This window comes from Grammomys surdaster, unplaced genomic scaffold, assembly GCF_004785775.1.
Source record: "Grammomys surdaster isolate TR1022 unplaced genomic scaffold, NIH_TR_1.0 125950, whole genome shotgun sequence".
Taxonomy (NCBI): Eukaryota; Metazoa; Chordata; class Mammalia; order Rodentia; family Muridae; genus Grammomys; species Grammomys surdaster.
Genome location: NW_021620771.1, coordinates 3,940,959 through 3,968,266, shown reverse-complemented (window position 1 = coordinate 3,968,266; position 27,308 = coordinate 3,940,959). Strand labels below are relative to the sequence as shown.

General features: G+C 37.6%; 1 protein-coding gene across 13 annotated transcripts in view; it reads left to right on the top strand.

Moving 5' to 3' along the window:
• The window catches only part of Pparg (peroxisome proliferator activated receptor gamma), a 126,623-nt gene that overhangs the window by 65,624 nt on the left and 33,691 nt on the right, over nt 1–27,308 (top strand). For 12 of the 13 annotated variants that reach the window (XM_028753494.1, XM_028753487.1, XM_028753491.1 and 9 more), the window contains 3 exons: nt 9,597–9,824; nt 11,173–11,342; nt 20,764–20,902. In XM_028753494.1, coding sequence (XP_028609327.1) covers nt 9,605–9,824; nt 11,173–11,342; nt 20,764–20,902 — 529 coding nt within the window. In that variant the 5' untranslated portion in view covers nt 9,597–9,604. Of the gene's footprint in view, nt 1–9,596; nt 9,825–11,172; nt 11,343–20,763; nt 20,903–27,308 lie in introns of those variants that run through there. The other variant, XM_028753499.1, reaches the window with a different exon arrangement.

The window sequence follows — 27,308 nt, the reverse complement described above, 5'->3', positions numbered from 1 at the left end:
CTGGTAGAACAGACCAGTAAATGCACCTTGACCTTCTGTTTCATATGGTTATTAATTACTTATTCAATTTTTAAAGCAGATATAGGCCTGTTCAATTGTTTCTTTTTTGGATACATTTTGGAAGACTGTGTTTTGAGGAACAGGCCCAAGGAAGAGGCTCAATTCATCTAGATGACTGACTCTGTAGCATAGAGTCCTTTATAATATACCCTTTATAAACTATGTGTTATGGTGTGTTGTGTGTTGTGCAGGTGTGCTAAAGATTAAACCAGGGCCTTGTACATGTCATGAATATCTTCTCCTACTGACATATACACCCCATCCTAGTTACTATTTTTTATTGTCCCTGGAACTTATAATAGTGTGCTTTCGTTCATTTCTGGATAAGCATAGCTTGACTTTGCACCAATGTACACTGGGCAAAGTAATCATTTCAATTCAACTTTACTAGCTATCAGCACTTAGCCTTAGTTACAGTTAGACTGTTCCTAGAATCTCTCTTTAAAAACACAAGAAAGAAAGATTAACAGAAAAACCATAATCCATGCTTGAGCTAGGTTGAACATAGTAGGAAAGGATATGAATCTGTGGGTCAGGAAGCAAGAGAGATGGTCAATGTGAACCAATCATCTTTTCTTTCTCCACATACCTCGCGAGAAGCTACCTAAACAGCATGTGGCCAATACAAGAAAAACTGAACTTCTAAAGATAAAATGAGTGTGCGTTTCCTTCTAGAGGCTGAGGCTAAAGCTACAGCTTCTCTGAGGCTTTGTTGATCTGAATTCAAACATTTACTATGAGCCCTTTGGCTTATTATAAAGAAATGTGCATATAGAAATACATATTAGATGCCTCATCTTCTGCCAAATCAAACCAGAGAAACACTGGGTATGGTTTTTAATAGTTCTAAGTAAGCAGCAGGATGAAAATATGTTCTCTTATGTTGAATAAACAAAAGACACAACACAGAATTTATTTCTAAACCTTTCTATAGTCAGAGAAGCCACTACTGGATTTAAATTCTTGCAGTAATATCAATTAATTGTATAATGTTCTGTAATTTACTTAACCCTAAGTCTATTTTTAACATTATTAAATGGTGATAATTATACATAACTTCATGTTATATTATACCTTTAACTGTAATAAAATTTGAATATGTGGAAATGCAGGACTTATATATTCTCTGTTACATGTATCATATACACAAAAGTGCATGCATGATGGGCATAAGATATAATGCCTGCTGCTTAAGTGATTAAATTTTCTAACTATCATTATTAAATTATGCTTTTATGAATGAAATTCAGAGTCATTTTCCTCTTTTAATAAAACAAAGGCCCATGATGCTAGCCAAAGATAAGAGGAAAATTGGTACAGGGTGCTGGCTCAGTTGATAAAAGGCTTGCCTAGAATAAATAGTGACCTGAGTTCAATCCCCAGAACCCATATATTTAAAAAGCCAGCACATTTTTGTAATCTCAGTACTGAGAGGAGAAGAAGCAGACATATCCAGTGAGAGAACCTGACTCAAAATTACAGTGAGTGATATTCCTGAAGGTGGCATCCGACATTGTCCTCTGGCTTCTGCACATACACAGGCTCCTGCACACATGTGTACATGTAAACATGGGTGTACGTGCACACATATGCCCACAATTTTTAAAAGTAAATAAATAGAAGAAGAAGCATCTGTTGCTTAAATATTTTACTTTTATTTCAGTATATCTCTTCTACTTTTCTCCATACTATTACCTGATCATTCCTGTTTAATAACAAAAAATGCATGCAAAGAACAGATTTATTCCCACTTGTTAGATTAACTCATTAAAAATATTACAGTTAAAAGATATTTAAGGGGTTGAAGTATAGTTCAGTGGTAGAGTTAAAAACAAAGTATACTCAACTTAATTTTTAACATAATCAAAAGAAAAATTATTTTTAGAAGTCAGGCAGTATAAAAACTTTAATAAAAAAAGTAGAGAGCCTCAGTGCCACAATAATTCCCTTTGAAAGGTACTGATGCTTTACTTCAGAGCTCTCTTCTGACACTCACGTCCATGACTTGAGAATCACATGCTTGGCTGCAACTTTGTCTACTATGTTTACCACCTGTTAACCTCTAACCGTAGAACATAAGCATTCAACCCTTCTACTACCTCATTCTCTCTCCCAAATACAATTCTTGCTCCTCTCACCGTCATAATCTAGTTTTGAGTAATTTGGAGTTAATTCTGTTGTCCATGGTTACATTGTAATAACTTTAAAAGGAATATTTACAGACTTCAACATCAGTATATTGTGGTTTAATAAGCAGTTTCTCCTTTAAATATTAAGCTGTCAGACTGCATGTTCTCCTTTCCCTGAGTGTGAATCATGGGCCTAAGTCTTACAGTCAACATGTTCAACCTTGCCTAACCTAGCACTTCCTAAATTTACTTGACTACCTGATATTTTTCTGTGTAATGATTTTTTTAAAAACATCATTAGCATATGTATAATACAGTTGGGGAGATGCCAGATAAGACAGACTTTCCAGGCCACAAAAGAGCAATTAAGCACTGGAGTGAGTAACTTTGAGAAACCAGGCACTCTCCTTTTCCAGAGGTCTTTAAAACAGGACATCTGTTTTACTCATAGTCCAGTTTGAACAATAGGACTCTGCTGGTGTTTCTTCCTCTTCCTGTCCCCCAGCAGCCGTGTTGGAGGCTTTTAGCCACCTTTTATATGACGTTGGGACTCTGGCTACTAATATATAAAAAAATTACAACTATTTTTTTTAGAGCTTCATAAGTGTCCTAGGTGTTTTACATATACTATCTCATTAGTCTTCAGAACAGATGTGGTAGCACTGTTTTACAGATGATGAAACTAGCTATAGAGAGATGGTGAACTAAGACCTCTAAGGCAGAATCTGAATCCAGGCATCAGATATAACACTGCTCCATCCATTATTGTTAATGTTCAGAACAGCAACCTATAAAAATAACAAATAAGATGGGGTTTATCTGTATTTATTATGTAAAAACTCAGGCTGCCACAATGCTTATTCTAATAGATTAACCATTCCTTTAACCTTCCCATTAATTGGAAGTTATTATTTTTGTTAGTGTTTTCCCTTCACTGTGAACAAATGTCTAACAAGAAATGACCTGGTATCACTATGGCTAGAAATGACAGCAGCCGGCTCAATCCTCATTCCTCTAAGGAACAGGAAGCAGTAAAAGACTAAAGGATGAAGAGGGGCTGGGCTAAAACCCTCAAGGCCCACCCCTCAGTAGCTCACTTTCTCCAGGTAGGCCCTACCTTTTAAAGGTTCCAAAATAGTGCATGCTAGCTGAGTACCAAGTCCTTCAACATGCGATCCTGTGGAATACATTTCACATTCAAAATGTAGCAGGAAAAATTCTGTTGCAGAGTTCTTCTGCATTTTATTCTGTCACAGTCTGCCATCTGGTAAATGGTTTCTTATATGAGACTTTTGAAATTTGATGTGACTCATATATATTGTTTAAGACCAAATACATCTTGATCTATAAAAATTGGCTTGGGATAAAAGTCTCTTTTTCAACATATTATATCAATATAGTAACAACATCACACAGCTCAAAGGATGCTGGGCCAAGAGACAGAAAAGATGTGTTCTCGCCCACCCAGTCTCTCACTGACTGTATTCATAAACAGATCATTATGTCCATTTTCTTTTACTGTCAAATGGGGAATGACAATTATTTCAAAATGGCTTTCTCCCCTTTCAGGGTGATTTTTATCTCTGAATGTTGGCTCACAGATGGAAGAGGAACTATATAATTCCCAAGTTAGTTTGTACTATCCTGTAGTTTACACAAACCAGTGAGGAAGGGCTGGCTGGGTAAACAATTGGGAGCTATACTTCTGAGTACCATATTAACCTAAAACAAGAAGTCATTGAAAATCAGTAGTTAAGTGTCTCTTGAAAATTCTGACAAAGCTACTAAGCTCTAGAAAGTCTATGAGATGCTGCCACATTGCCTCAATACCCATCAGAATACATTTCTCTGAGTTACTCTTTAGCATTCCTCATCAGTGTCATGCCTGGCCCAACATGAGTTGTTGAAATATGTTAATGTTTAGTGTGGAGCTGGAGGATTGGGAAGAGAGATGTTTAGTTTAGATTAAGCATGGTCACAGAGCTTTAGACCATCTGTATTCAACACCTACTCGTCCCAATAATTGTCCATAAATTACTTTAGTATCTGGGCCTTATTTCCCCCCCCCCAAAGCTTTCAGAGCTGGGCTTGGAATTCACAGCTTCATGTATGTTAGACAAGTATTATATTACTGAGAGGTATCTTCAGCTCTTGATTACTCTCCTTTAAGAATTTTGAGTACATGGTAGCACATGCCTATAATCCTATCTTTCAGGAAGCAGAGAGAGGAGGATCACTGTATGTTCTAGGCCAACCACCACTGCACAGTAAAACCCCATCTAAAACAGAAAAGAATAAAAGGAAAAGAAAAGAAAGAAAACTCTTATACTTTACATAGCTGTTCAGAGGATTAAAAGAGATTATTGAGGTATAGTATCTAGTATAATCATTACCAAAGACTCAGAGGCCTATTAGTATTAACCAGGTTAAATATCAAGGAGGTGCAACATGAGCTCAGGATCCTTTTGTTGTTTTGTTTTTAATTCTCTTTGGATATTGAACCCAGCATCTTATACATGCTGAGCTAGCATGCTACCACTGGGTTATAGCCTCTATTGAACTTTACATCCAGGCTTTTACAAACAATTGTGGTATAAATTTGATTTTGCTTACCTTTTTATTCCTGTACTATGGTTTGAACCTTTGACTTCACTCAGACCAAGCAAACTCTCTACCTCTGAGTCACACCTCAGACCTCCCCAGCATTTCTAATAATTTTTCTTCCCCTAGATAACAAACAGCATAATATCCCAAAGGCAAATCATATAGTCCTGGTGCTTGATTTTATAATCTGATATCTTTCTGACCTACTTCCATACCCCCAAATAGAGCCTATTTGATTAGAGAAGTCATTTTACTCTTGCATGAAATCAATTATACTTTTGTTTGAAATGCATTATACTTTAGAGTAGTGTGAGACAACTGCTCATTAACCATAACAGAATTGAAAGCCAAGTTTGAAGGTCAAAAAGAAACAGCAGAGCTGTGTCCTTGCACACAAAATCTGTCTAAAGACTTTCTTGAAAGATTGTGAAATTGAGGGATGTGCCCTGAGGCAACAGGACTCATGTCACCCATCTGGAACATTAAGACACTGACTTACTCCTGAGAACAGCTGTTGTTCATGCAAATATTTTGTCCATTTTCTCTTTCATGGATAATTGCATGGAGTAACAAAAAACACCTACTTGACTTACAGCTTGGCAGCAACAGAAGCTTATGTTTTCTAGAGACAAAATAAGAAGCAGCTTTCCTGGACCATCTCTAAGTCAAAGTAAAATAAAGCATGTTTAGATCCTGTGCCTCCCAGTAACCATGTCCATGAAGTAATGCTGTTGAGGTCAAGGTGTCCCAGAATACAGAAAGGGAAAGGGAGAAAAAAATCATGTATTTCAGAAATATATCTTCCTAGAGAAGAAAAGGCAAATATTTTTCTTCCTTCTTTGTCCTCCCTGCTTAGAAAAGTAAGGAAACTATAACTCAGTAGTAAAGCATTTGTCTATTATATGGGCAAGTCTGGGTTCAGTGTCCAGTATGACAAAAGAAAAAATAACTTTCTGAATTCTAATCTTCCTGATAGTCCTCAAAGGGAAAAGACTAACTATATGGATTTGAGAGTGGAGTTCTAGCTCATGCTGTATCTTAGTTATAATACCAAAGCTTAATCTTTTTAGGGGAGCTTACGCCTTGACAAAACTAAACCATTAAGAATATATCTTCATTTTCTTTTTCCTGCTTAGCCAAATGAGAAATCATTCTACTCTCCCCTATATAGCAATATTACTCAATTGGCAAGCATATAGAACACAACAACCATGCAGAAGAACTAGTGGAAAACAGGATGACAAGGTGTCTCTTCATTCCAGACAACATCCAAATGCAAATGCTATAGATATTTAATGAGATCAGAAGTTATGTCAGCATTAAAGAGGAAGATTTGTGGAAGTTTTCATAGAGAAAGTAGTATTCAGCTTTGAAAGACACGGACAAATGTGGCGCAAAGAAATGAAGGATAGGAAAAGATACAGCAACCTTTGTAGATACAGGAATCTGCATCTACAAAGAAGAGCAAGAGGAGGAAATGGAAGGCAGGTAGACCAGCAGGATATGCCAGGCATCGAAATACAGTCTGAAACAACCAATTGAAAATAAAACTGAGAAGGTAAGTTAGGACCTGCCTAGTATGCTTATTGAACTCCTGTTTCAAAAACCTTAGGCCTGGGAAAGTGTAGAATATTTGCCTAGCATGTGGGTTCCATCTCCAAATGGAAAAAGAAGTTAACCAATAAAATGATGAATGACCAATTTTTACTGCAATCTAGGTATTTTTGCATCCTTGTTTTCACTTCTCAGTATCTGTACTAAGGCATACCCATTACCTTTAACTCAATCAGTTGCAACAGATATCATGAGAAACAGCCAACTTTAAGGATATTACAATCTAGACAAGAAAAAACACCTTTTGAGAGGAAAATAACTGATAACAAAGGATAATAACATAGAGAGATGAAAATTAAACATATTAGGGAGAGAGGCAAAGTAAATACAATGACTCTAGCTGGGTCCATGAGAATGAATTTTGAAGCAAGTGATATAGTTTGATGGGTATTCCTGCTAGTTAGGAATACAGACCTCTTTCTAGATGTCACTGAGACCAGAATGCCCTCTAAGTTATCACCAATGCACATTCTTCTTTTGGTGTGCTCTATTTACACCATAACATAGATAACTGAAGGTTGTTGTTTGGGTACTTACTATGCAGATATTCGACAGGGGAACCCAAACTTTGCCTAGTGAGCCCTCTTAACAGCCATGAAGAACATCCACAGAGTATACTTACTTGAATCTACAAGGAACTTTGTTTTCTCATTGAAACCATAGCTGAATTCTTTCATCTCAAGCAGCTTTTGAGATTAAAAAAAAAAAATGCCTTAGCTCTTCGTGTGCTGGGAAAAGGCAAGAGAACCATTCACAGATAGCCCTATGAGAGGAGCACATCTTCCAGAACATTTTTATCAATGAGAGATTATTTGAAAGAATAGTTCCTAAGTCAGCCTTGAGTTTGAATTACACACACCTACCTAGCCCATGGATCTTGGACAAGTCATGAACCATCACTAGTCCTGTCTTTTTATCTATAAAGTAAGGATATTTCAGCATGTATGGAATAAAAGGTATATGTGTCTGGTACATGGAAGACACTCAGTGGTTCTGTTTGTTTCTCTCCTTCCCTGCCCCCTCTGCTAAAAGTTCAGAGTCATTTCCTCTAGCCAACAGTTAATTTAGTATTTAATAGATAAATATTTAATGAGCATTTACTGTGAGTCAAACCTTTGCCAATGGTGCTAATATGATTAAAACCAAGATAAAATGTATGAGTTCATTTCTTTTTTGCCAGGGTTAGCAATGTTGAATTGACACAGCTCTGTGGCATTTAGAGTAGTGATTGCTTTTCTAGGCACCACTTTGAATGGTGAGCTCATTTCAAGAAAGCCAAATCAGACGTATAATTGCCTAAAAATTTATAGTCTATACTCACCAGTGACTCACAGCTCACAGTTGATATTCAGTACTTGGGACCTAAATAGATCAGAGTCTTGTTTTACTTACTATGGTAGCAAATCATACCTAGAAAAATAAACACTTGCTGCTCTTCCAGAGGTCCCTGATTCAGTTTCCAGCACCTAAATGGCAGTTCATAACTGTCAGTAACGGCAGTTCCAGGGGATCTGACATATTCTTCTGTAGGTACCAAGCATGCACATGGTACACATACACACATGTTGGCAAACACTCATATAAATAGAATAAAAATATATTTTAAAAGAAAAGCCAGGTGTGGTGGCTCTTGGATTATACTTTTAATCCAAGCACCTAAGAACCAGAGGGGAATAAAGGACCTAAGAGAGAGAGGTAAAGGGGGAGAGAGAGAGAGAGAGAGAGAGAGAGAGAGAGAGAGAGAGAGAGAGAGAGAGAGGGAGGGAGGGAGGGAGGGAGGGGGAGAGAGACACAGAGACAGAGACAGAGACAGAGAGACAGAGAACATTCATCAAATATACAGAGCTGGGAGGATAGCTCAGCCAGTTAAGTGCTTGTAAGCGTGAGAAACTGAGTTCAAAATCCAGAAGCCACATACAAATACCAGGATAGTAGCACACACTTGTAATCCCAGCACTGGAAAGAGCACTGAAAAGGTGGAGAAGGAAGAAGATCTCTGGAGCTTACCACCAGCCATTCTAACCTAAGTGGTGAACTTTAGGACACAAGAGACACCATCTCAAAGGGTGTGAAGGATGTTACTGAGGATAACACCTCCATATGCACAATACACACACACACACACACACACACACACACACATGAATACACAGACAAGAAGAATGAAAATCAGTAGCAAAACACCAAAGATCTCAGTCCAAAACAATGTACAAGGGCTATTCATAGCTATTTCTTAAAAAAATAAAAAAAATAGAAATGGTGAAAAGGTGCATGAAAAAAAAGTTCAAATCACTAATCTCCAGAGAAAACCAAATCAAAACTACAATAAAAATATACTGTTCCACATCTGTCAGAATCGCTAGTACATGAAGAGAAGAAAGGATCTGGAGCAACAGAAACATTTTTAGTGATACATACTGTACATTGTGCAGCCATTATAGAAAACAAGTGGAGATTATCAAAAATCAAAAGTAGAATTTCCATGTAATTAGCAACCCCACTGCTAGAAATATGGCCAGGAAACTAAAATTACTATGTCAAGATTTCTATGCTTCCATGTTTATTATGACACTATTCTCTAAAGCCAAGACATGAAATCAATATAAGAATCTAAGACATTATAAACAAGTAAAAGTCAACAAAAAGCTCAGTGGTATGTATAGACACACACATGCACATGTATGCACACACATACATACATACATACATACATACATACAGTGGAATACTCTATGGCCTTCAAAAAGGAGAAAATTCTGTTCCTTGTAGCAATATAGATGACCCAAAGGAACACTGTACTAAGGGAAACAAACTAGACTCAGGAAACCAAATACCACACACTCTTGCTAGTTGCCAAAGACTAGGCATAGGGGAAATGGGAAGACTGGCCACAGTTCCCATTAGGCTCTGGAGACCTGGTGGACAGCAAGATGATTATAGTTAGGAATACTGTATCATATATTTGAAATTTGCTAAGGGAGCAAATCTTAAGTTCTCTCAACACAGAAACTCAGATAAAGGCTGACTTCCTTCTTACCTGGATGGTGCTAGAAAGTCAGTAATGCACTCATCCCTCATAGGGAAGTCTGAGTAAAATGCTTTATTAAACTCTCTATATGCCCTTGAGGACTTCTCTGCCCTCCAGAACTTGACTCATATCCTGTTCGGTTTTTTTTTTTTCAATTTCAGAAATTACCATGGTTGACACAGAGATGCCATTCTGGCCCACCAACTTCGGAATCAGCTCCGTGGACCTCTCTGTGATGGAAGACCACGCCCATTCCTTTGACATCAAGCCCTTTACCACGGTTGATTTCTCCAGCATTTCTGCTCCTCACTATGAAGACATCCCGTTCACAAGAGCTGACCCAATGGTTGCTGATTACAAATACGACCTGAAGCTCCAAGAATACCAAAGTATGTTCACTTTTCAAACTACTAGGCCAGTCTCTAAATAACCTTGAATAAATGCTCATGAGATTAGCACTCTGAAGAGAAGGCATCTTTACTCAGTTGTTTATCCACTATGTTTGAAGTTCTAGATATCTGTGAGAGTCCAAAAAGAAGACAGCACAACAGTGTTCCCAACCTCCCCAGCCTTTCTTCTCCTCCCTCCAATGTTCCCAAACTTCCCACCCACCCGCTTCTCCTTTCCTTCCTTTCTTGTTTTCATCTTCGGAACATTTTCTAGGATGATTACATTGCTGGTTTTGTCTTAGGCTGACAGTCCATCATGTAGACTGTGAATTCTCCCAGCCTCTTATTAGTAAGTCACAGTCGAAGGTCAACTTATATGACTCATCATCGCTAAGTTACTATTACAGTTCGGTTTTCTTTCTAATCTGTAATTTGTAAAATTTACCTCAAACCCTAGTTTGGGACATAAACTTACATTTTAACATTGTGGCTGATTGACAGATCATCATGACATTAAGTAAATTAACAACAAACATCAGCCTCAAGAAAAACCAGAACTGAACTTTTAAAGATAAAGCGTCATTTCTGTGGTGCTGTTTCCTTGATTTTTATCTTGTGGGCTGATGTGCTGGTTTTCCAGAGTCACCCCTGTGTCCCTGGCAACTATTACTTGATAATAAGTAAGAACTTCCTGTAATTTCTAGTTGTTCTCTTTAGATAGAAAGTATACGTGGTTGTGTTTATCTGTGTGGTTCTGGGTTAGAGCCTAATAAGGAAATGCAATAGGTCTGAGCCGCAGCAAACACAGGACGAGCTTCGCACAGGCTGCCCCTGCTCTCTATCGAGATCGCTTTACAAACCACCTCCTGACTCAACCCTGCTGATAACCTGGTACCTCAGGCTGGACTCAACATGGCACTTTCTTGCCCCTGTTCCTTCTGTATTTCTTTTACAAAAAAGTTTAAAACTATTTCTAAAATGCACCATTTCAATAAAACCCATAATAGCAGAATGAATGCCAGATGTAGCCCATTCCCTTGCCAAATAAGTCGCACTTTTTCAAACCATGCGCAATGTCTGTGGGGAGCGGGTGGGGGGGCACACTTAATTCCCTTGCTTTTAATTCCCTTCCCGCTTTATTTGTGCAGGTGAGGCTCTGGGGTGTTGTGACTTGCCTGAGATGATAAAGTCTTACTTTTTCCTATCTGAGCACCAACGTTTCCCAGCATCTCTCCTGAGACAATAAAGTTATGACATGAAAATATGAAGGCCACCATGAAAAGCCACGGTGCCTCTTTAAGATTGTTTGTCATGAGATAACCATCTTCTCAAATTTTCCCATGCACAGGTGCGATCAAAGTAGAACCTGCATCTCCACCTTATTATTCTGAAAAGACCCAGCTCTACAACAGGCCTCATGAAGAGCCTTCCAACTCCCTCATGGCCATTGAGTGCCGAGTCTGTGGGGATAAAGCATCAGGCTTCCACTATGGAGTTCATGCTTGTGAAGGATGCAAGGTAAAAATAAATTTTAAAAAATCATCTTAGAATTTTCTGCAATTTTGCCTATTCCATTTCCCATTACAACCCCACCCTAAGAAATTAAGATAAAGTTGGGAGGGGGGATTGGCAGAACTCATTCTTCAAGTAATATAATATTTGAAAATCTAAGAAAAGCTAATAAAAAAAAAATTACTCTGCCCACTTTCCCTTCTCTAAAATGAGTCTTTAAGGCATCTCAGTGGATCTTGCAGTTTTTTTGTTTTGTTTTGTTTTGTTTTTTTAGGACTTATCCAAGGTATCACAGAAAGACAGTGAGTGATGAGTCAATACTAGGACCTAAATTTTCTGATTTCTCTAGTGTGTTTTTCATCATGCTATATGATCTCTTAAACAAGTAAGGATTGATAGATTGTATATGTATATCACTTGACCCATAGACTAATGCTGTAATATTAAGCATATTTCTACATTAGAGCTGTAGAAATTTTGAATCAAAGGCATGGGGTCACTTGGGCAGGGGCTTTATTTACCCCCAGGACTGCAAAAGGAAAAACAAAATTATGGGTTAGTGAGTTTTGTCCCTACTAAGCCCTAAGCTAGTGTTGCTCCCTTAGTCCAGCAGCAGACTAAGCCTTATGTAATGGACGGGCAAAAAGCAACAACTGAGCTCTTCTTCTGTGAGAAGAGTATTTTAGAAAGTTAGGAATATACTACCCCAGTTATAAGAAAAATACATTAATATATTCACGTATTTATATACAGTTTTAAAATAACTTTAACATACTCAAGGATAAAATAGCATCTAACTTATCATGTACTGGAAGCCATAGAATACATTGCTTAACAGTATTTACCTTATAAATACTAGAAGATGTGGTGGTGTATGCCTTTAATATTAGCACTCAGGAGCAGTTACAGGAGCAACTCTATGAGTTCAAAGTCAGCCTAGTCTCCATAGTGAGTTCAGGCCAGCCCTGTCTTAAACAAAATAAAACATAAATAAATGAAGTAAATACTGCTTCACTTGAGCTTTTTCTGGAGAATAAAGATGAAGCACACCAGGTAGATGTGAAATAGGACTTCTGGGCTTTAGATGGATGACAGACCAATACAGGAAAACTAATTTTTATGAAATTCGTAACCCTCAGCAGATATTGTACGTGTGTGTGTGTGACAGTGTGTGTGTGTGTGTGTGTGTGTGTGTGTGTGGTGCCATTATTTAACCACATTCTACAAACATTTTCTCATCTATAAAGCAATGAAATTTAGTTGGATCTGTAAGGTTTTTTTAGTCCAAAAGTAATCTAATATGGTAAAAAGATACAAGCTGGAGTTGCCTCTGCCACTTTCTCAGGCAAAGCCTGCCAGTCACATAAACACTTCAGCCCTCAGTCACCTTATGTAGAAAACAATTTGATTAGGTTGGCAGCCAACGTCTTATACATCTCTAAGGTATGAATTTCAAAACGGGTTCTTGAAACACTCCTGGCAAGAGATGCTTTCATTTAAAACACCAAAGCCCATTCACGAGCCTGGCATGATGGCACATGCCTGTAATCCCCGCTCACAGAGGTGGAGGTAGACGGATGGCAAGAGACCTTGTTTCAAAAAAAAACCAAAAACAATGAAAAGAAATCAGTCCGTGATTAAAATATCTGTGATTCAATCATTATGCACAACCAATAATCTAAGATCCCTATAAGGAAGAACATATTGTATTTAATGAGTAAGATTTACCCAATTTTTTGTTGAGTTGCTAAATTCTGAGCCATATTTGTCTGAAAAGCCCATTCAGTTTGGGTCATGTTGGCCATATACATTAATGAGTGTGAACTGTATGATCATTCAGACTTCGAAGTAATTTATTTCCTATACGTTGTCGGAGTGTTGAGGAAATTAGAACTTGCAAGCAAATTCTGAGACTCAAAAGTGTGATTCCCACTTATGGATGTCCACTTGAGGTCATGGAGCCTGAAGAAACACAACTTAAGCACCAAACTGCTACCCCGTTCCCAATACACTAGGCCAGTGGCTGTCAGTCACAAAGATGTCCTCTTAGCTTATCACCAGTACCCACGAGAACTAAGAAGAATGAAATTAGCAAGTGTTTTTGGTCTTATATGTACAGAGCTTAAAATGCACCTTGGCAATTTAATGTTTGCCATTTCCATAGAGTATGGGATAGTCCCATAATTAAACTTCAGTTGACCATAAAGCTTGTGAACTCATTTATAGATCAAAAGGGATATTGCATAAGACAGCTGTTATGAGATCTTCTTAAACACAGTGGAGGCAGCTCACATTTGTGATTCCTGTAAAAAGGCAAACAGAAAGGAGTAAACTTATTGGAGTTGATTAGGGTGAAGTGGTGACAGGTTCTGGGTGTGTTACTACTGTGGACTTACACAAAATAAAGCAACTTGTTTCTGAGAGCTTATACATGACTTAGAGCTAAAAACAAAACAAACAAAAAAAAAACCTATTTTGCCTGCTACTTGCAAATACGCTTTTTGTGTTCTTGAGTCACCACTGTTTTAGGCCCTTCAGTAGTGAAATGAAATGCCTGAAGCTTCATACTTATAAAGAAGAGATTTATTTGTCTCATGGTTCTGGCCCCAGGTTGAGAGTCAACAACTGGTAATTGCTTTCTTGATGGAGAATTTTAGTGTAAGACTACGAATGGTGAGAGACGGGAAGCAGGAGAGTGTGTGTGTGTGTGTGTGTGTGTGTGTGTGTGTGTGAGTTTTGGTCTCTCTTTCTCTTACAAAGTAACCAGAATTCAATCACAGGGACTCCACCCTAATGACCTTATCTAATCTTAATCACTGTCCAAAGGCCCCACCTTCAGCCTCCAACAGTCTGATTAAGTTTCCACCCTCTTCCACTTCACATAAAGATTAAAACTTAACACTTGAACCCTTGAGAGACACACTCAAAAAAGAGCAATCGTATTTTGTAATCTTTTCTGAAAGATCAGTTGGAACTAAGATTTACCTAAAGCTCTGAGTAAATACAATCTGCACTACAATTCAATGCGTCCTACTTCTACTTCTGTGTTGGGCCCTATGCTGTGTCTTGAGTAAATGGCTCAAATGCATTTCTGCCTGCCTAGGGTAGCTCAGTAAATCAGCTCCTATGGGCTGAACTACTTCATGAGAAGGCTGCATGTAATCCCAACACAGAACTTTCAGTCTCATGGTAAAATCAATACCATGCTAAGGACTCAGCTTGTACATAAAATTTTGTTAAAAATAAAAGAACCATGGAGCTGGAGAGATGACACAGTAGTTAAGAAATCTGGTTGTTCTTCCTGAGGGCTCAGGCTCAATTCCTAGCACCCACACAGAGGCTCCCAGCCTTTTAGAACTACAGTCCTAGGAATATGACTGCCCTCTTCTGGACTCTATGGGCACTGCATCATGGGGTGCAAGAGCATACATGCAGGTAAAATACCCACACACATAAAATAAAAATAAAAGGGAAAAATGAAATACTTGGGCCATCACAATAGTTCATCAGGTAAAAGTACTTGCTGAGAAAACCTGATCACCTGAGGTACATACCCAGAACATACTTAAAAGTGGAAAGAGAAAATCAGGTCCACAGACTTGTTATCTGACATCTGCACACAGACCATGGCACACAGGTCCCCCCCACAATAACAACAACAACAATAATAATAGTTTAAATGAAAGAATTAAAGAGAAACTTGGAAAACATTTTTTAAAAATATATAAACAAAAGTAAGAATCCTTTTCCTAAAGGCAAATAGAAAGACACTGGAGTCAATGTATATACTGAAACAGTAACCTACAAACTTCATTACACTTTCACTACATGATAATCCAAAGAGTTAACTGTTTAAAGAATAAGCAAAATAAAAACGCATATGGAAAATACACATTGCTTTGTAGACCCTAACATAATAGAGTACTGGTAAAGTGTTTCCTTATTAGTGATATGGAGAAGCTTTGGAAAAGCCAACTTCATTCTTCAAGTCAATAAATAAATTAACAGAAAAAGACCCAGTGATATTCTTATGTCTTCCTCTTGAAAGAGTTAAATGACATGAAAAAATTGCTTATTATAAAATTGGAGGGGAAGAACAGTAAAAGCATGTTCATAGGTATATATTCTGTATACATTCAGATTAAGAATTTGTATACAGAGTTGGGCATAGTGGCATACACCATTAGTTCCAGCACTCAGGAGGCAAAGGCAGGCACATCTATGTGAGTTCAAGATCAGCTAGCACTATACAGTGAGATCTTGTCTCAAAAAAAATGTTTTGTATCTGTATTAAATGCATAAATGATAGGATGATTGCTCTTTAGAATTGAAGGATGCCAAATCTTCCCAAAATGATTTACTTTGGGCATATATCATAGAAATTAAGCTATATTTTATAATTATGGCAATCAAAATTTCTCACCAGCATGGAGTAGGCTTTGCATTAACTTACTGTTAATCACCATCACTGGCACAGCCACCGTCCTTGGGATCATTTGAGAGGTAAGGGGTTTTAATTACATCAGGTTCTACAAGGGACCTATTCTTTGGGATACTGCTGATCTCACAAGGAGTAACAGAATTTCCAAAACAACATCAAAGACAAAACAAAGAATCCCTGACAGGGCTTTCCTGGGGAGATGCCCACAGAGCTGAGAACCTGCTGTGCTGCCATGCTTGCAGCCATCAGGTGAAGAGCTGAATTGGGCTTTCACATGGAGTCAGGATTCTCAAAGGTATTAGGAATGTCATAGTCAGCCATTTCTGGACTTCCAGAACAAGCATCTTCAATTTCTCTTTGAAGGAAAGAATTCCCTACTTAGACTTTGTAGATTCCTCGGTTTATGGTCAAAATATAACTTTAAAATAAAATATCAGAAGCCACATGATAAAGTAATAATTCTGAATAACATTTATCAGGAAAAAACAAAAGGTATTAATCTTCTACCCATCCCTAAAAGCAGGTACTGGGATGGCCTGATACAGGGTATAGAGCAGATCTGTAAGACTCGTTTTAAAAGGAGGGATGGGATCAAAGCAAGGAACCAACCACACAGACCCCTCAAGAATGCACAGGCTTAAAAACCAAGTCAAGTGAAACTTCTAAAAGTTACATAGATAATTATCACAATGAAAAAGCCAATGGAAAGCTCAAATATCATACTGGACACAGTAGGGAAAACTAACATCTGAATCACCAAGAATAATAGCAGTGTTCATCCTGGGTTGGTTAGATTTTGAACGCTCATTAAATTCTCAGAGCTGGTAGTATTGTTGAGAGTTTTTAAAAGGTATGCTTACAATAATCAATATCAGAGTGAATTCAGAAAAGCCCTCACTAGTCTCACTAATAAAATTTAGTGAGAGCGTTTGTTTTTACTTTCATCAGTATAATTTGGTTTTTATGTGGTCTTATTTAATTGGTGTTCTGATTTTTACATATGCAGTCAATATTAGTAAATAAATAGGAACAAGAACATGGGCAACACAAAAGAGAAGTTCAGAAACAGAAAGGATAAAACAAGAAATAACAATATTTGTCTAATTGGAATCCTAAACTGATAAACAGGAGAACCCCAGATTCAGAAAACACAACCAAGAAAATAAGAAAAGGAAGTATGTGCCTACACACACTACAGTAAGACTACAGAGTGCTAGGGAGGAAGAATGTGTACAAGTGTCCAGTGAGACAAAACGATCACCACCAAAATCAGTTGACAGAAGCTGTATCGCAGCAAGAATGGATGCACAAACAGAACAGGATTCAAAGTGCTAAAGAGTGTGCCTAGCACCACTCAAGAACAAAAATTGAATGAAATGTTTACAGGTTTTTAAAAATCAGTGAAAAATGCATTTCAATATAAAGTCAGAGAGAAGGCACTCATAACACATGTGACAGACACCAAATAAGCATCCAAGAACATATGAAGAAAGTCTAATGTCCCATTTTAGACAAGCTGTCCCATTACAAACATGGAAAAGAGAAACTAGGAAACTATATGTTGAGATCACACTTATATTTTACATATAATAGATTCTCAACCAAAGCTGACAGTTGGGCATTGTGTCATGTGCCTATAGTCACAGGTATGAAGGAGGCTGGAGAAGACAACAAAATATGAGGAAGTCTGAAGTCACCAAGCAGTGGTGAGACATTCAAATTTTACAACAGTTTAGAGGACGATAAACTCATATGGCCATTTTTGAAAATAATTTTGCATTATCTTATAAAGTATGTCATTTGTATACCATATAATATAAAAATTATGGCAAGGCTAACCCTTGCATATGTATAAATTAAATGTGTACAGTGAGCTGAGCATGATGTTACATGCCTGTAATTCTAGCACTCAGATGGTTGAGACAAGAAGATTGTTGCAAATTTGAGGCCAGCCTAGGCTACATAGCAAGACTTTACCTCAAAAAAGCAAGCAAAGCTTTACTGTAATGCTTATGTAAACTCACTCATAGTAACAAACACCAGTAATTCAAACAGCTGTCACCATGTGAATAGATTAATAAACTGTAACAAACTCAGAGAATGATCAGGAGATAGACTCACATGTGAGATTTTAATGAAATATCGTTGTAGGCCCTGGCTGTGTCCAGTGGTAAAGAGACAACTCTAGCCCATGAAAGTCACAATTTTAAGTAAGGAGTACGAACAGGAAAACACTTAGACATTTATGCTGAGCATTTAGACACTTAGGTAGGTAATTTCTGTGATCTGTTAGAAAGTCACAAGTGTGACTAGAAACAAGATAAGGAATAAGGACTTGAGGAGTTCCAGAAGTGGGCCACATGCAGAGACAGGAAGACAACATCAGATGAAGGATAAGGCTGATTGAGAGGGGAAGATATTACCAAAATTTGTAATAAAGGGTGTAGACATACAAATACAGATTAAATATTCCCAATTCTAGAATCCAAAGTCCACAAGACCCCGAAAATTTTTAGTGCCGACATATTGTCATGTGGAAAATTCCATGGGTGACCTCATTGAACAAATTGCAGTCAGAAAGATGGGCTCAATAAAAAATATTGTATAAAGGTATTTTTCAGCTACTCATGGTGGTACACATCTAAAATCCCAGCACTTGGAAGGTCAAAGCTGGAGAAACCCAAATTCAAGGGCAGCCTGGGCTACATAATGAGACTTTTGTCTAAAAATCCAAAGTCTTGGTAGCTTAGCAATAGCTGTGTAGCTTGTGTGAAGCCTTGAGTTGATCGCTATCACCACCTTCAGGTTATGCATATAAAATATCACAGTGGAACCTGTCCTGGCTATCACAGCACCTGAGACACTAAGGAAAGAATATTATAAGTTTAAAGCCAGCCAGGCTATATAGTGAGACCCTTTCTCAAGAAAAGGGCGGGGAGGAGTGTAGATCAGTGATAGAGTTTTTCCTAGCATGGACAGGCTTGGAATCCCAATACTGGAGATAGAGGTGAAGAGGAATATAGATTTCATGTTTATAGGCTTAGATCTATGTTTCCCCAAGACCAAAATAGCTTACTTTGTATTTGCAACTACTTTTAAAAATTATTTTTAATCTGAAATCCAAAGTATTTATGTTTACAAGTGTTTCAGATAATGGAATATTAAGCCTGTATTTAAAGAAAGAGCTAGCCACTTGAGGGAAAGAAAGATGTCAAGTAACTTCAAGAAAAAAAAAGTTAAGATGACTTCATGAATTCTGGCTTGAGAAATAGAGTATCAAACTGCCTCAGCTCAATTGGAAAAGAAAAAAAAAAACCACAAGAAAAGGAGTTTATAGGGAGGGCCAAGGACACTGGATTGAAGGACTATTCAACTTTCCAGTAAGGATATCAAGCAAGTCGTAGAGTATGTCTATTTGTTTAGTATTCAAGGCATCATTCTAAAGTCAGGGAGACAGCTCATTGGTAATGTGCATAAAGCTCTAGGGAGGACGATTCTAAGGAAAGTTAAGATGTGTGCCGAAGCAAAGCCAATATTAATTCAGTGGGGTCTGACTTTGGTTTTTAATTAAATTTTATTTTTATTCATTTATATTATTGTCTGTGTATGATATTTAAGTATGAGCATGCACATGTGCCACAGTGTTCATGTAAAGGTCAGAGGGAAGCCTAGAAGAGTCCATTTGCTTCTTCCAACATGGACTCTAGGGATCAAACTTGAGTTGTTAGGTTTACATGGCTTTTTACCTGTAAAGACATCTTGCTGATCCAGTTCTGAGTTTTTTATACTAAACAGGACTAGATGAATTTGAGAGAAATGAATTTCATGAAGATGAACATAATAAGAAATAAACAAGAACTGTGGACATACATATACACAACAAACACATACACACAAATACACACACACACAGTGGAGCTAGAAGATACCTCCAGTTAAATTTCCTGCAGTTCTATTCAACATATGTAGTAAATTCATATGAGTACTCTGTTAGTCCCAGAAGGATATATTTGCATTTTGAGGTAGCAGATTTTCTGAGGATTTCCCAATTGCTTTGCATATTATTTCCTGCTATCTCTTTCTGCTTGCAAGCTACAATGGTGGGGTATTCTTTCAACTACATAAATAAATAAAACAAATCCTGCAGGAAATTGCAACATGGAGAATTCCAAAAAGTTATTCACATGTGGATTTTTATTGGCCCCGATCATGCTTTAGAAGGAAATGACTATAACTTTGCCAAACTGCTTAGCACAATTGTGAAGGCTGGGACACACTGCTGGAATGATTTGTTGAGAAGCTGGACCGATTACATGGTATTTTATTTGCATTACATTAAATCCAGAGCACTTCTTAGAGCATGCTGAAAACCAAATGGAGAGCCAAGGTACACCATATAACATCAGTGGGATGTGGTCAGTGTCTAAAAGGTGAAAAAGAACCCCAAAGGATATTCCTGTACTTTGGTTTACAGAAAGGATCAATAGACCACAGAGAGTCACTTATACAAGGCCCCTGTCATAGAACTATGTCACAAACCCACCTTGTGTTTTATGTGTGTGTGCGGAGGTTCATATATGTAAACAGATATATTTATATAGTGTAGGTGCATGTGTGTGTACATGTATGTGAAAGATGGACAACATCGGAGTCATCCTCATGAATACTGTCAACCATATTCAAGACAAGGGTCTCTCACTGGCCTGGATCTCACCGATTAGACTAAACTGAGCCTCAGGGTTCCTCTGATCTTTGCCTTCCAGTCCTGGGATGACAAGCACAAACCACAGAATGCCAGCATCTTTCCAAGGTTCTTGGGGATTGAACTCAGGCTTGCAAGACAAACACTTTACTGATTGAGCAATCTTTCCAGCCCAAATCCAGTTTTGCTGATATCCAAGTCAGTGAGTGCCTTTATCCACAGGTTGCTGTTTCCATGTATCACATAGATTTTAAAAATTGTTTATTTTCCATATCCCTTTGCAGGGTTTTTTTCGAAGAACCATCCGATTGAAGCTTATTTATGATAGGTGTGATCTTAACTGTCGGATCCACAAAAAAAGTAGAAATAAATGTCAGTACTGTCGGTTTCAGAAGTGCCTTGCTGTGGGGATGTCTCACAATGGTAAGTGGACACTGAGAACCATCTGTACATCGTGTAACACTCCTAGCCATTGCCAGATCCAGGTCAGTAGGACAACCAATGGAAATGGGTGGTCATCCTGATGAGAGCTTCTTCATGTAGGGCAGCCTCTTCCAGCTTTTAGATAGAATCCTTCATTTGACTGGGTACCTGCAATGACTGGAGAAAAGACTTAAAACTTAGGGAAAGAATCTTTGGAAAACTGATGTATTGTTTCAAGTATAATGATTATCATGATATGTATGTTGCTTTGAATTCTTTTTTAAAAAACAGCTTAAAAGCAGATTTATAATTACATGTGTTGGTCATTTCTGCCCTCTTTAAGAAAATGCTGAGTGTCTCTGATGCTCAGAGTATAAGAATCAAGTGGCAATATCAGAATTTTGGTTCATGAAATTTTTTTGTGTTGTTGTTGTCTTGTTGTTTACCATGCTTTTGCATGGTATACTATCCTTGACTTCAGAGAACACACAGACTTGTAGAAAAAAGACGACAGGAATATTTGGAATTCTCATAAAACTGCAGTGCTACATCAATGCAAGAGGATAAAACTTCATATTTTTTAAACCTGCATTTAAATTCAAACTTCCAGAGTGTAGCCTGTGAAGAAGCATTTGTTCAGTTCCATCTCCAGCATTAGAAAAAAAATGACATTTTTGGCTTCAGAAAAATAGTAGAGAAAATCCATGTGTTCATAAGCTGTAGCAGTCATTCACATTAATCATAGAAGATCTATTCCTGTTAAAACAAATTCTTCATTACCATTTGGTTCTGATTGGTTGACTGTCCACAAAACTAATTTTAGCTGTAACTTAATAGTGTTTGTCAAGTCTTAGTCAATGCTTTAAAAAAAAATCCTTATGGATTCAAGAACTAATATATACTAAAGTTATCAGATTAAGTCCAAAGTTTTATTTCATTTGATATCCAATTTTCCCTGCCTCCCTTCCTCCCTCCCTCCCTCGTTCCTTCCTTTCTCCTCTTTTCTTTCTCTCATGCAGGAGATCAGAACCAGGGTTTTGTGCACACTAAGTGTGCACTTTACCACTGAGCTACACCCAGCTCCGATCTTTATTTTCTTTTGCTTTCATCTCTCGAAAAACTGATCTGGTAAGAAGATAATCTTTGAACTTAGTGTTCATCTATGTAGACTCTAATATATCTGTAAAGATTACATTTTTATCCCATCATGGAGATGTTGGTTTCTCATAGTGGGAACCATCAAGATGCTTGTCAATGATCAATTGGTTGATTCTCTACCTTTTGAAAGCAGTAAAAGGTGTAGTTGTCTTTATGGGCCAGTTCCTTTAAAGGCAAGAGTGCATTATAAATAGAGCTATCAACAGCACTGGACAGAAAGGGAATTTGGTCCAACTTTCCTCAACATTTGACCACATCTGCTTTGTAGCAGTGTACAACTGCAGTCATTGATTGCAAAATAATTTGCTGGTTTAATTCCATCAATTTCCTTTTTATTTCGAACCTCATAAAACATAAGAGCAAGTTTTTCAAGCCAAGAGCTTTATTTTAGTTGATGCAATCAAGTTGCAGCAAACTTATTTCATCTTTATGAAGAAATCATTGACTTTGAGGTCATTATCATCAAGATAGTCTAGGAAAGCATGCCAATACTGCTTTTAATGCTATTTGGGTTTTGCCTATTCAAAAAAAATTTCATTCCTCATATTCATATGAAATATAGTTCCTAGCACTTATAGGCACTGCAACATTGATGTAAAACATATTTTCTGTGGTTTACAAGCAAGCACACCTCACAGGAAATGTATCTCCCACTGCTTAGCATTTTTAGGTATAAGCTGAGAGTGTAGCCCAATGCAGAGCTTAGCATCCATAAGACCCCAAAGTCCATTCCCAGTTCCCTTCCTCCCAAAAGTCTAACTTATGTATTATGGATAGTATAATTTTCTCCACCCAGAAAAGTCAGAGAAAGCTACCATGCCCTTGATAATAAAGATATCATTTGACTTTAACAGTTAACTAGCACTCAGGAAACAAGCCAGGCAGATATCTCTAAGAGTTCAAGGTCAGCTGGTCTACATAGCAAGTTCTAGGCCAGCCTTGACAACATAGTGAGATTTTGTCTCAAAAATAAACAAACAAAAACTCAGTTCATTTACTCTACTTAGAGGGGGCCAATCTGAAAAATATGTTCAGTTTTTTCTTGCAAAGGCAAGAACCAATTGGCATTAAATGTTTTAGTGTCAGAGACTTAAGAAGCTCAACCATTAAAGGACTTACAGGTGACTAAGAAACCTCAGAGGTTTTCAGATAAATGTGTTAGCTGCAAAATAAAGGAAACATCCAAATAGTCTGTACACAGGACGGGAATCTGCAATGGACTTTAATCAAGTACTGATGAGGAAACATTTCTGAATACAAAATGTTCTAAGTGGCTATGGTCATACTAGCCAATGTGAGCTAACAACATGAGTAACAGTATCCACACAAAATGCCTTCTTAAGTTACCAAAGGAGACACCCTGTACACTCTACGTGGACATCAGTATGGAGCTGTTTTTAGTGTATTCAAGAATGAACACTCCACAACCACCTGCCCTAATATGTGCCACTTCATTTTTAATTTTTTATGTTATCTGTTTTATTTGGAACAAAGGTCTCACTATGTAGCCCAGATTGAACTAGATCTCACAATCCTCCTGTCTAACTCTCCACATGCATGTGCCACTCCACCTAGGTTCTGTTACTTCTTTTCTGTTCTTTGCCTCTGTTTAGCCCACTTGATGTGTTTAGATTCTCTGCCAGCAATGCCCTTGCAGTTTTGAAGGGAGATTCCACAGAGATCTTCAAAGGAAACAAAGACCCTGGAGAATAATGCCAAAATTCATCGAAACCTGTGATCCTTTCACACTTGACAATAATCTCATTATTTATAATGAAAAATATAACTCACTGAATTTTTTACTTTTCAACCAGCTAGTTCATACATTTTAGTAGACAATATTAGAGTCTTCCAAATGTGGCATCTGGTATGTCAATTGACTGAATTTGAAAGTTTCTACTTATGTTTTAGTGTCATAAAAATATAATTTGTGTGCCTGAATCAAGTCTGTGTGTGTTATCAGCTACTCATCAGTTTAAGGCTAGAGAAAAGGCCTAAAGCAGTCTCCCTAAAAAAATCACATGGTCCATTTCAACTTTCTGTGTTTAAAGGTAGAGCCCGGTGTGGTGGTGGTACACTCATGTAACTCCAGACTCAAGAAGCTGAGGCAGGAGGATTGCCATAACTTTAAACCCAGCGTAGGCCACAGTGTGAGACCCTGACTCAAAAAAAAAAAAAAAAAGCAAAACCAACCAGGCCAAAGAAGAGTTTAGTTTTAGCTTGCAGCTTTAGAGGTTCTAATCTATGCTCATTTGGCCCTGTTGCCTTCAGTGGAAGAACTCATCCTTCAGGGAGTGCAACAGAGAAAGAGAAGAGCTGAGGCATTACAATCCAAAGACATACCCTCGAGCATCTTCCCACTCAGTTACACTTGAACATTTGGGTCTTTCAGAGACACTGTAGACCCAAAAGGCAGCATATAGCTGAAGCTTTTCAGGTGGAACTTGCAGCTCTGTTGTGTCACAGACTAGACGCTGTAGAAGGACATATCTTTAGAATCCCCCTTGCTGGAAACTAGGTTGTTTCTCAAATGCTCATTACCAGCATGAACTAGGAAAAAAACAAAAAAACAAAAAACTACCATAGGTTTCCTGTAAATAACCAGGACAAACATGTATTCCAATTATTTTGATCATGTAATAATCCATCATTGCTTCTAGTCCCACAGATTGCTTAGGCATCTTTTGCATCATTGAGCACAATCAATGTAATACCCTTTCTAAACCACCTTTACAGGGAAGCTCAGAATGGAAGTGCTAACATGTATAAAAGCCTAGCTCCTAAGGAACCCAGAGGGACCTGTAACTTATGGGATGACTACTGTCTGGGAAGGGAGTTTGTTGCTTCTTCATTCAAATGGGTACTTGCATATATATTTCTTTACCTTTTAAAGCCATAACTTCTGTTGGAAAGATCTGCTGCCACATCCCCAGTATTTACCATATGTTTTTAGTTTAAAAAATTAGTCATAAAGCATTTTGAAGTATGAATATTTCATACTCAGAGCTTCGTTTTTACATATAAACTAAATAACTAGGTTAAATAATCTAAAGTAATCTAAAGTAGAAAAGAATCAGCTTGTGCTACTAATGAGTCATTCAGTCAGGTTTTCCCTATAACACTGAAATTTGATAATTGTTTTTCATATGTTTCAAAGGTAGTGAAAGCTTTGTTGATTAGGATGTCCTATGATACAAATAATGTGGGGGGTTTCCTTTTGTTGGAGATAAAAAGCTGACAACTTTAAAAATAGTTTCTTGGTGGTTTCATAAAAATATGAAGGGAAAAAAACGGTTTCACAATTTTTTGTAGCACTCAACATTGCCTGAGGTAGTTGTCTCAATGCCTGGCAAATAGTCCTAGTGTGTCCTAGTATGTAGCATGAGCACCTAAATGATGGATTTAAACAATATTGCTTTAAAAAAAAATCTGTGCTGTAGTTTAGATCTGAAATGAACCCAAAGCCCTGTGTTGAAGGCTGACTTGCTAGTGCCTGCTTCTATTGGGAGGTGGTGGGGCCTACTTACATCATTGGGGTGTGCCCTTGAAGGAGATGTGAGGCCGTGTCCCCATTCTGCCTCTCCTTGCTTTCTGGCCACCAAGAGGTGAACAGGCCTTTTCTGACACACATGCCTACCATTAAGTACTGTACCACTACATCAGAAAAAAACAAAACAAAACAAAAAAAAAACAAGAGCAATCAACCATTATCATCTCTGTGGCACAGAGGAAAAGATGGCCACAGTCCTAATACACAAAACACCTCCTATTGTCTCTGTGACCATCATGATCTTTCCCTAGGGGCCCTGCCTCTTCTCCCATTCTTGTCCCTTTTCCATGTAGATTTCAAGAAAACTGTCTCTTGCTGTTCCTGGAAACGGTCTCTGTCCTTACAAACATTGTCATCTCTGAATCTTGTCCCTCTGTTCCCTATCAGAATCCTACCTGACATTCAAGGCCCTATTCACATATCTTTCCTGAAGACTTTTCTGATTTCTTGTGTTCGCTCTTCTAAGTAGTCTGTACCTTGCCAGTTTATCACATTCTGCTGAAACAGACAGACACATGGGGCGTGGAGGAAGGAAGGAAGAAAGAGTTATATTATTTACTGGCAATGGTCATAGAACTAGCAGTTATGTCTTGTGTGATTTACATGCAACAAACATGGACAGATGGAAAACCTAACCAGGAGACACGTCTTTGCTATTAAAAGCCTCCTATGGCTGCAAACTCATCCCTTAAAAATTAAGAGAGAAAAATATTTTTTGTAGGATCCAACATTATTCTTCTATTTTGCTTGATTTATTATCTTGAAAATCCATTTTAATATGGCTTTGTAATTAAGTAGCATCTCCCTTTAATGTACCTACAATTTGGTAGATATTTTGAAAATATGTCAGTTTACTGTGTTTTAGCATGATACTCAGATCCAGAAAACAAGATACTTAATTATTCCACATACCTAAAGTTTATCGTGCAATAATACCAGTACTAAATATGAAGTGATAAATCTGTCATGTGCTAGTATTATATTAATGTTTGGTAATTATATCATGTATATGATAACATACCTTTTAAGAAATTAGTGAGCTTCTCTCAGACCTTTTTCCTGAAGGAAAACCTGAAGGATTCTCGTGATTCTCATGACTTGTTTTAAAACCGAGATACATTTCTCTAGATGATGTGTTTTGGTGCTGGAGATTAAACCTGCTAAGCACATACTTTACCACTGGGCTAAAACAACCTGTCTGTCCTCTGTGTGTAACCACCCCAAATATAAAAATTGAAGTTGCTGTCTATAACAAGTGCCATAACTGGCAAAATTTGTGTAAAGACTCAAATATAGGACAAACATTGCTTTTAAAAAGAAAGCAAAGTCTATTCCCAAGTACTGTAGCTCAGCATGGTTTTATCTTTGTAATGTGTTTAGAGCTAAATACAGAAATAAGAAGGAATCTTGAGACATCTTCTCCTAGTTCCTCTTCTCCAGATAAAGTAATTGGGGACCATAGATATTACATAGTTTTCTATAACCCACAGAGAAGAAATCAGAAAGTTGACTTCCTGATGATAGCTATGTGTTAATTCTATTGCCTTCCAAGAGGCCAGACAGTCTCTTTCAGTGACTCAGAGTAACACAGACAATATTTTCCTTTTGTCATTGGAAATTAATCATCACTGGTGGAAGATAAGAATATGTGTGTGTGTGTGTGTGTGTGTGTGTGTGTGTGTGTGTGTGTGTGTGTGT